Source organism: Lagopus leucura, unplaced genomic scaffold (assembly GCF_019238085.1).
Source record: "Lagopus leucura isolate 7727_CA_CO unplaced genomic scaffold, USGS_WTPT01 Super-Scaffold_100017, whole genome shotgun sequence".
Classification (NCBI taxonomy): Eukaryota; Metazoa; Chordata; class Aves; order Galliformes; family Phasianidae; genus Lagopus; species Lagopus leucura.
This window is the reverse complement of record NW_024962271.1, coordinates 6738813-6749465: the sequence shown is the minus strand read 5'-3', so window position 1 is coordinate 6749465 and position 10653 is coordinate 6738813. Positions and strand designations below refer to the sequence as shown.

The following is a 10653-nucleotide window of genomic DNA, read 5'->3' as shown; positions in this document are numbered from 1 at the left end:
CAAAAAAAAAAAAGTTTTCACTCACTCCCATTCAAATCATTTACTTGTCTAAAAATTCACATTACTTATTTATGGCAATGCTCATCTGCACTAATAGTCCAAAGATACTGTTAAGGCATTTTCTCTTATGAAAGAGTATCTTTTAAGATGCTTCAGGTTGTATGGTGTATTAAGTTCAGTTTTATATCATGTAAGTAGGCAGCTAACAACTTTCAAACTGTTAAATAATCCTATGTTAATGAAGTAAGGTATTTGATTACAAACCAAAATTACAATTTTAGATGCTGCTCATTTTCAGTAAGGTGCATATTCTAAACAGGTATGACCTATTAAATGTATATCTTTAATAAAGCTAATATTTTACTTTTACAGAAGCTTTAAAATACAAAATGTACAATTCCAGTTCAGAAGCATTAGCTATTCACAGAAGCACTGCAATAAGGGTAAGTTAACTAAGCACCAAACCCTTGCACTTGGCAGTGTAAGTGAAGTTTAATGGCAAGACTCATTTGCCAAGTGCAACAACTCTTAAAATTACCAGTGTTCAGAACAATCGGAAGCGAAGGACATAGTAGCACCTACGTGGTCAAAATGCAGACAGACTTGGTTTCTGCAATTTACTTCTGTACATCTAGAAACCTGCCAGCATTTGTAATTATGAATCAGCTGCACAAACTATAGCAATAATTTTGGCACTTGTTAGGAGGAGTTCAAAATAAAATGTTTTCATTAACTTCCATTTTGGTCTTAGTGTGAATAACCAGTAACTACAACCAAATTTAGGATTTAATATTAGATCTAAATGACAAGACTGAGGAAACTCAAAACCATTCATCAAGTTAAGTAACCACTAACATTTTCAGCAGAGGGTTTTCAAAACTGTAGTAGTACAGACCATCAACAATTTACAGACAAGCCACACTGATTGTGCAAAGCACATTACTGTAAAAAGTCTATGTACAGCAAACAAATCTTTGTAAACATGTAAGTATGAACTTTCAGAAAACGTGGTGACAATATCATAAATACAGGCAACATTGGCATCCTCAAACAGCACAAAAAGTAACAATCTGGGCCAGCAAATACAGCCCATCACCATACAAACAAAAAAGGTGGATGGGTTTTAAATACCCAAATGTTTAATAGTTTTAGTGTTGTGTATACTTCTTATTTATATATATGTATTAATTTTTTGGTATCTTTAGATATAGATGTACTTAGTTTGTAGAAACAAAAACAACAAATGTGCTTTCTCTTCATTGAAAAATTATGTAGTTAGAACTAATAACCCATTTTACTAGTAGTTAACATATTAGAATGATATGACTTAAGAAAAATACAAAAATAAGATTAATACTGTCAAAACTCTTATACCAGAAAATATTGTGGTTTTTTAGTCTCTTTCAAAGATGAGATATGAAAATTTAAATAAGCTCTAACTATATAAAGAATCTTCTGTAATCTCAGTTAATATACAGTGGGATAGCTATATATATATTTACCATTGTTCTTCACTTTTTAAGCACCAGTCACTCCCAGACCCACTTTGGTTGGAAGATTATTCCCAATTCCACAGGTTCACTTAATGGCACATATTGACTGCAAATAATTACTTTATCCTTTTAAAAAAAATAACGTTCTTATAGCTAACTGCTACCCCACGTGACACTTCTGATATCTTCTGAGCCAGCTCACAACTTTTTTTTTTTTTTTAAATCAACTAGCATCTGAAATAAGACTTTAAAATATATGCAAGTAGTCTTTCAGGCTGTACTTTCACACACTTCAGGAAGGAGTACTGTGTGGATAATGCCTTTGGCCAAATGAAGCACTAACAAATGTTATTTATTTGAAAACCAGTGTCATCCACACAGGTGCCATCTACTGTAAGCAGCTCAGTTAACATTTGTGACACAAATCTGAGTGGTTCTGCTGATCTATACTTTGAGGAAGGAAACTACCACAGCACTCAATTTCACAACTGCTTCTGCAACAGTTTTATAATGAACTCGCTTGTGTGGCACATGAAAAGCTGCACTTACACTTCATTTAAAAAAAAAAAAAAGTTGCCCACAGGCCATTTATGGAAGAAACAAAGGCTTTCCAGCTTGTCCATTGTAAATTCAAACACAGCATTGAGCAAAGTGACCACTATATGTTTGCTTCAACATATTCATTGTGTTTCAGTAAGATGTCAACTATAAATCTATATGAAAAATAGCTACAAAATACAGTGTTTTTTTGTATGGTAGACCTTCAGCAGTTTTTTTTTTTTAAAAAAAAGCTTTTGAAAGTAAAGGCAATATAGATATTTTTAAAAGCATTTCTACATCACAGTTTTGGGCTGTTTCATGTACAAACAAACACATTGGCCATATTGCTCAGCACTGTAAATAAGAGTCAAGAGTTTTTATACCTCTCCTCAAGCCCCCCTCGATTCCCTATTTAATAAGATGAACAGGATATAGCCAACATACAATTGTGAAAAAAGTACACGTACTTCATAACTATTTGGCCCTGTGCTGCATTTCCCAATATGAAAAGCAATCAGTATTGATGCAGGTAAGATGGTCTGCGTTCGTGCTTTACAGGAAAAGATTTAAAGCCCTTATTCATCTGTTTGTGCTGGGAAGCCTGTTGCTGTGACTGCTGCTGCTGCGCATAGGCAAAGCTAGAGGAAATGCCTGTCGATGGAGCACAGTCGTTGGCTGCCGCCCACACGGGTGACTGAAGGATCTGCATCGTGTCACTCCACTGGCTGACAGGGCTGCTCATAGGGTACAGAGATGTGCTCTGACTGGGTAGTGTATTCGTGACAGAGGACGTATGTTGCCAGGGTGCCTTTGGAGGCCACGTTTTGGTTTTGTTATCCTGAGAAAACAGAAATAGTTGTTGGTTTGTGAAGCGGGTTGGTTTTTCTGTTTTGTTGTTTTTTGATCCATGTACTTTATTTTGAGACAGTACTTAACTACAACATTTTCAGAGGATTAATCTTTAAAAACAGAATTGATGCATATATACAGCTCATAGCCCATACAGTATTTGCCTCTTGAAAAACCTTTATTCAGCACATTTGCTTGATGACCAGCAGCCCTGCTGAAAGTTACAATTTCTAGTAAGGCAGGTAATTAACAGAATCACAGAACTGTAGGGGTGGGAAGGGACCTCTGGAGGTCATCAAGTCCAACCCCTCTGCTACAGCAATTCCCTACAGTAGGGTGCACAGGAATGCATCTGGGCAGGTTTTGAGCACCTGCAGAGAAGGAGACTCCACAACCTCTCGGCAACCCATTTCAGTGCTCTGTTTCCTAATGGAACTTTCTGTGTTCTAGGTTGTGCCCACTGCCCCCTGACTTGCTGCTGGACTCCCACCCTTTAAGCGTTCTAAGAATTTATAAGCATTGACAGCTACCCACCACCCTCCGCTACACCACCTTCTCCAGGCAGAACAATCCCAGGTCTCAGACTTTCCTCCTAAGAGAAATCTCCAGGCCCCTAATTGTCATTGTGGCCCCCTGCTGGTCTCTCTCTAGATGTTCCCTGTCTTTCTGGGTAACCCAGAACTGGACACAGTACTCCACACGTCACCTTACCAGGACAGAGTACAGGCTGGGGGTGACTTCCCCTGACCTGCTGGCCATTGCCCTTCTTGGCCTCAAGGGCCAATCTGGTGGAACTTTCATTGTTTGTGTAAACTGAAGTTGACTGTGTTGTCTCTTAGCTTAACTTGAATCTTTGTGTTTTCTGCTGTAATTTCTGCCACAAGGGAGAAGTTCAATTATTTCCTATTTTAAATTTGGTACTTTTCATTTAAAAAAGAAAAAAGAAGAATCTAGTACTACTTCAGTGTAAATCGTTTGTGTTTTAGTCAAGGTAAGGAATATGGAGCTACAGCTTCTATTCTAGTTGATTTCCTAAAGAAAACCACTCCAAAACACACGCAGGACAGATGACTAAACAAAGATGTTTTCCACTTACCTGATTACGGTCATCTACTGCAGAAAGAAGAGGTGGTGATGGTAGTGTACTAGGTTCCTGTTCTCCACTACTGTGTTTTCTGCCCCAAGAAAGCAACATTTAGTTTGATTTGTTTTTAGGTTAGTCACATGCATTAATATGCCACTAGAATACCATTCTGTAGTTCTGCTCTGTCTTATTTAACAGCCTAGAATGTATAGTGGCATTTCATCTCATATTTTTTCTTAATAGAGGTAAAAGTACAAGTTATTGCGGCAAGAAATTTGTTACTGAATACTGTCAGAGACTTGACAGTGCAGCAACAGCTTCAACAGCACGTTTTTGTGGAGATGAACAAGGAAGATGAGCTGGTCTTCTGCTGTGATGTTTATTTGACAACGATCTCCCAGTTATTTCAATTCAGCATTTATTTTTGTCCCCTCTTAAAAGTTTTGGTAAAGGTACAAATTCAGAAAGCACCTCCTGGCTTAGTCAAGTCCTTTCAACTTGTTTGCCTTAGTTTCATCTTACTTTACCCCAGCATACTTTCTTTACCCCAGTGCATATAAAAATAACTTCTGTGGTAATCTGCAGTAAACTGTTGGTGTGGCCACTGATTTTTTTCCTGTCACCAAGAGTAGACAGCTGTATTCTAAAGCATCAACTCTGATTTTGTTTCTGATCAAATATTAATTTTAAAAGTATTTGGTCACTGAATATTTTACTTTTTAAAACCTTTTCTAAAAATAAGCTGAGAGTTTAATTCCAGATTGAAATTTGGTCAGAAATCATGCTTCATCTTGTGCCTTATTTGGTGGGAATTCATACTTTCTGTTGTGCCTTTTATCCTCTTAACTAACCCCTAGCATGGAATCACTGAGGTTTCAAAGACAGAGCTATAAGCCCTTTGGGAAAGCTGGAAGTAACTACATTCTAATTTATACTATTACATTTCAGTGTATTCACAGTTAGTTGAATTCACTTGTTAATAATTCATATTTTAAAATCCTAGCTTAGTTTTTAAGTTACTGAGCTTATTTAGGAATATAATTAAACTCCCTCTTTGATCAGAAAGAAAAGGAGCAAATAGTCAGTATTTAAGTATTTTAAACTACTGAAATGGTGTTGGTGGCCAACGTTAGACAGAAGTTTACACTTTAAGGGTAGTATTATCAAGTACCACAAAGCTGCAGAGAAGCCAGGGAATAGGAACTTGCTGGTATCAAAACTGTGCAGGGGCAGTTCAGGATCTTGAAACACTTGTTTCATAATAAAAGCTACACTGCAGTACAGTTCATAAAACCAATTCAAAGATCATCTCTAAGACCCCAGTACTTTAGGAAGAAGTGCCCTCCCAGACAGACCATCTTACAGGGAGACTGTCAGCTCCTTCTAGGCATAATCAGTTTCAGCCAGCAGCTGGCTATCTGTACAGATGTTAATGTGTATTAAGATTTAGCTGCTAACGTAACTCAATTTGTGAACCCCTAGCATTAAGATCATACACAGCATACACTGATTCACTGATTGTGTGTAGCACACAAACCAACATTCATGTAACTTTACCTGACTGACAGGAGTCAATTACCTGTGCCCTCAAATTATCAAAACACCCCAAATTTTTATATAGCGATATGTATTTCTGTTCATTTTTCTAACCTTCTCTGCTTTACAGCAGCGACGAGGTCTGGCCCTGAGAACATGGAGAACAAGCTGTCCCCATTGGCTGAGGAGGTCTCATCACTCGAGCTGGCAGAATCTCCTTGAGTACCAGACCAGCTGTTTGTCACATCACTGTAAGACAAAACATTTTATTAGTTCTTCTATCTATACTGCTTGGTCCAGACCGTATGCTCTAGTTAGTTATGCTGAATCTCAGTGACAGATGATACCTCAAGGGCACAAAGAAATTTCAATATTTTGTTAAATGTAGAACTAACACAAATACTTTCATGTATTTACTTCTGAGGGATTGTATCGCTGCTTTGTCTGTTACAATCAGTTTATATCTAGATATTCTACTAAAATAACACAGTCTGTCCTAGTTAAGAAGGAAAAACAAATGATTCTTGGTTTTGCAGTCACTAAGCACTCAGCTCTTTCACTATATAACTGAGCTAGAAAACACCCTTGTCCTACTGGTTTTAAACTAGCCTTAGACTCATAGCTGTAGCTATGTAGATGAACAGGCAGAGGATCTTGAAACACTTGTTTCATAATAAAGTTACAACTTGGAAGACATTAAAAACCACTAACTTTCTGTAAGGTATGGTGACATGCCTTAAAGTAATAAGATTGAGCATCTGAAATCTGTTGATGTTGATTAGTTGAACTAAGTCAGGTGTTGCAACTTTCATAGAATCACTCCTCATCAAAACTAGGTCTTAAACATTTTAAAGATACTGAAATAGGAACATTCCAAGTGGATCTGTTATGAAGTCCTCATATCCTCTGAGTCAAACTTAGTATGCATTCTACTTTCAGAATCATATCAAACAAATGCCAGTTCTTTAGTACCAAGAAAGCAGAAAGGGCTCAGATTTTTTTTACTCTTGCCATGAGCTGCAGCTTTGACTGGTGCAGCAGCAATCAGAAAAAAAATACAGCTCTTATTCCCATATCCTGCCAAGTTTCGAGTGTAGAACTGACCCAAATAAAAAAAAATTGATAACAAAGTGGCTCAACCATTCTCTTACCTTTCTGTGAAGTACTCAGGAAAGGGCCAGGTTTTGTGAGGGTCATCAGGCAGAAGCCAGTTGCTTCGTGTGTTGCTTGGACGACGGACGTGCTGTGCTTGCCTTTTCTGTTGCATAGCCTGGTTGACCCCAGCAACATAGCGGGCAAACTCTGGATCAGACCCAACTAAATAAAAGAAATCATGAAGTCAGTAGCTGACATTCAGCTACTGCTACTGCATTTAACTCTTTCATTTAATCCTTTAGACCTGACCATAGAAAAGAAGTTCCTTCTCACTGACGGTTAATGCTAAACCATTTATACTTCTTGATGGAGCACTGAACACTGAATAGGAAATGTTTTAATAAAAAGTAGATGTGTTGTACATGGTAGATAATAATTCTCATCTGGAATTCTCATCTTTTACACCTGTCCCTTGCATCCCCTCTGAAGAGCAGTATTTTGTGACTATGATCACGCCTGTGCCCTTAAATGTCCGGCATCAGATACTGACTAAATTGGAGACTGGATATTTATCCATTGTCAGAAAAACAATATTTGAATTATTACTGTTGATTCAGGATCACAAAACGATTTCCATCCATGCTGTGATTTTGCTTCTCAAGAGACCAAACGCTCAGACTGATCTCATTAAAACATGCAGCCCAGAAGCTCCTACTTCTTACAAAGACCACAGCCATTCTGAAAACATTTTGATCCTGAAGTACTAAGCAGTTCAGGGTAAGATTGATATTTACTGAAAACAAATAGTAATTTTTAGCACACAAAGTCTTAAAGTGCACAGCTTGGAAAACAAATCAAAATACCTTTTGTTCATCTGATTGCTTCCCTATGTTCAGTTCAGCATTTGAAGGAAAGCTTTATTTTTTAGCACATTTACAAAAGAAGAGCTCTAATGTTCTGGTGCACTCAAATTAAAACTAAAAAAAAAAAAAGTTACCTTTGTTTCTAGACATCCTTTATTGTATGAACAAGGAACAGAGCTACCTGACAGCTGTACAGAAACAAAGTGTTGCCACTACTACTTAGTTTGAGAAATACTTTTATGTCAATTTAATCTGAGGCTGGAAGTTAGACATATTCTCAGATCAAAGGATAGGTTCTGAAGGGCAAGAATAGTTTTGTTCTGTGGGTAGCATGAGGTGTTAAATTACAGTTATATGCAAAATAGCAACTTGTGTCAATTTTACCTCTGTAAGAACAGATAAACACCCTTTCATGAGATAGGTTCACCTGTAAAAATACAGATGTATCAATCTTCTCTTTACTGATACCGCAGTCATTCCTTATGAAAATACTGCAGAATACATTTTTGGCAGTCACTGAGGCCTTTGACCGTAAAAAACCCCATCAATTCTATAAATTCTTAATTAGCAGATTTTTCCCTTGAAAAGTCATTATTTTCAGACTAAAAATACTCATCAAGTAACCCAATTTGTTTCAAGTGACTTAGGAGCACAACTCCTAAGGAAATCAGAAAATGATTTTTTTTGTGTGCGTATTTAAAGCTTTCTGTACTACACTAACTGAAGCTTAGATTTCAAACAACATCACAGTTCAACCTGGCATGTTATATGAAGAAAGGTTCTAATTCCAATCTATTTGGTTGAAGATTTTTTGTCACACACACACACAGGTAACAGCAGAAAAATGATAAAGTGGTTTTAGAAAAGATTGTTCTGGCACTTTTAATAAATGCACAGTACGAAATCCTGTAGCTACGTTCCACACCAACAGATACATCTGTAAGAGAACAGACTGGTCTGTTGATCTCAAGTGGTATTATTAATCTCCTCTTAGTCCCAGATTCTATAATCAATTTGATAGCCTCTAAGTTGTTTGCTTATAACCATAAAATTTTATCTCACTTCATCTTTAATAATAATCCCCATACATTTACAGTTTACCAGTGGCTCCAACATACTTGGCAAACCACATGACACTTGCTCCTTAGTCTCTAACCCGTTAGCATCCAAGCTTTTCAATGCAATAACAGCCGGAGAGCAGGAATTGGTGTGATTCTCATACTGAAGGGAGAAAGCAGGGATATGGGAAAGATGCAATTCAGTCGTACCTCTAGAGTGCAAGACTGGTAAAGAGCAGGAAGAATAATTGATGGGGGAGGCAAAATACGCAGATCTGAATGCTATTCTTTTAAACAATCTAAAAAATTAACAGCAGGAAGAGCGTTATCTGTAAGTTTCAACACTTTTATCTGGTCCCTATAGGAAAGGTAAGAACTACCACTGAGATAAACATGGAATTTGTTAAAATTCTGTTTGTTTTTTTAATGAAACAATGACATTTTTTACTTACTTTTTTTTGTACTTCAGTTCAACCTACGTTAAAAAAAAGGCATACAGAAATACCTGTCTCTATTTTTAATAACCTTAGCATCTGGTAAATAGTACTAGGAAATAATTACTGCTAAGAATATTTAACAGTATTCTTCTATTTGTGATAGGATCTTCCTAAAAAGTAATAAAGCAAAGCACACACACCTGCAGGGTCAAAGGGCAGAATTTCTCCCAGCATTCCAAACACTCCATCAGTTTGGTCACGATTTGGCCATGTGTTGTTTCTAGGTCCTTGTGGTTTTTGTCCTAACATCTCTGACATCATATTGTCCATATAGCTGCTCACAAGACCCAAACTGTACAAGTCAGAGCTTAAATCTGAAAAACCAGGATTATTCCACTGGTTTAAATGAGATAATCCAGCTCCAACAGTTTGGGCTGGCTGCTGTGAAGAATTAGTCAGCCATTTGGCAGGTACACGTTGCTGTGGTCCGATAGGTTGAAGCAAATGTTGGTAATATTGCATTTGTTGCTGCTGCTTTTGTGACTGTTGTTGCTGTGACAAGCCTTGCTGAGAAGGATGCAGTGGTGTGTGAGAGACAGACTGGGGCTGCTGTTGTACTGTTCCTGATTTTTGTTCTGCTGCTGTAGAGGATGCAATAGAGTTTCTTCTTTTCACCATTGGAGAAGTCTGCTGGGATTTGCCCATGTTGAAACCAGACAAGAAATCTATGACATCCTGCATTTCTTGGTCAGTTGGTAAATTCATACCTTTGTCATCCTTGCCTTCATCCAGTTTGAAGAAGTTGTCCTGTCTTTCAACTAAAAACCCATTTACTATCTGATTATTTGTGCTCTGGATTGACTGCAGTGAATCTGTGGTCCTAGGAAAGTTACCAATGTTCAAAATGCTTTGTAGCCGTGCATCTATGTTAGTGGGCATTTTAGCCTTCTCCTCTGAGCTGGAACTTATGAAGACATTTTTGGAAGGTGTACTGGGGATTGAATAACTTCCACTATTACTTGTACTGGTGCAGGAAGTTTTTTTTGTAAACCGTGAAGTCAGTTTTGAAAATGTCTTTTGTAGACCACCTGAAGATTTGCTTCCATTTCCAGATGGCATGTCAACTTGGTTCCCAAAGTCTGAGATTTCACGCTGCAACTGGATCTGAATACAAGGCAAAGCTTGCTCCCTGCATCAACAAAAACATGTATCAAACCACCCAACAAATCCCATTTATCCTACACTGCACTGGATACATAAAGACATTTAACTGAGTTTTTATTTTGCAGAAAAATGTGCATTTGGGTAATAGAAAGTGGAAGAAATAAAACTGGAGTTCTCTAATAGATTGCTAGTTCACTGGCTACTTACAATAGCAATTCAAACTATTACTACCCACAGTCATGGGTAACGTGCTCTACAGCAGCCTGCTTGTATGAGAGGTTGGACGAGATGATCCCCAGAGCTCCCTTCCAATCCCAACTATTCTGTAACTCTGTGATATGCAGTAGCATTTACTATTCTCCTAAAGAATTTTTAATTGCACTTCAAGATACAAATGAAAATATTTATTTAATATAAATCAAGTGGGTTTTTTTATGCAAGAGAAAAATACTTTTGTGCACATAGGTAAACTGCTAGGGTTTTTCTGTTTGGTTTTTTAACGTACTCACATACGTACTCACAAGATTACCTATA

The 10653-nt window shown here is 37.4% G+C and overlaps 2 protein-coding genes across 8 annotated transcripts in view; one reads left to right on the top strand and one right to left on the bottom strand.

The window, feature by feature from the left end:
- SS18L2 (SS18 like 2) overlaps positions 1 to 10653 on the top strand; it is a 50010-nt gene that overhangs the window by 1430 nt on the left and 37927 nt on the right. For 2 of the 6 annotated variants that reach the window (XR_006180235.1, XR_006180237.1), the window contains exons 4-5: positions 373 to 443; positions 5633 to 5753. The gene's annotated coding sequence lies outside the window, so the exon portion shown is untranslated. Of the gene's footprint in view, positions 1 to 372; positions 740 to 5632; positions 5754 to 10067; positions 10300 to 10653 lie in introns of those variants that run through there. The other 4 variants (XR_006180236.1, XR_006180238.1, XR_006180233.1 and 1 more) reach the window with 3 other exon arrangements.
- The window catches only part of GARRE1 (granule associated Rac and RHOG effector 1), a 54663-nt gene continuing 44332 nt past the window's right edge, over positions 323 to 10653 (bottom strand). For both annotated transcript variants that reach the window (XM_042877220.1, XM_042877221.1), the window contains exons 10-14: positions 9156 to 10144; positions 6654 to 6819; positions 5617 to 5751; positions 3979 to 4057; positions 323 to 2871 (exon numbers count right to left, since the gene is read on the bottom strand). In XM_042877220.1, the coding sequence (XP_042733154.1) occupies positions 2548 to 2871; positions 3979 to 4057; positions 5617 to 5751; positions 6654 to 6819; positions 9156 to 10144 (1693 nt within the window). In that variant the 3' untranslated portion in view covers positions 323 to 2547. The remainder of the gene's footprint in view (positions 2872 to 3978; positions 4058 to 5616; positions 5752 to 6653; positions 6820 to 9155; positions 10145 to 10653) is intronic.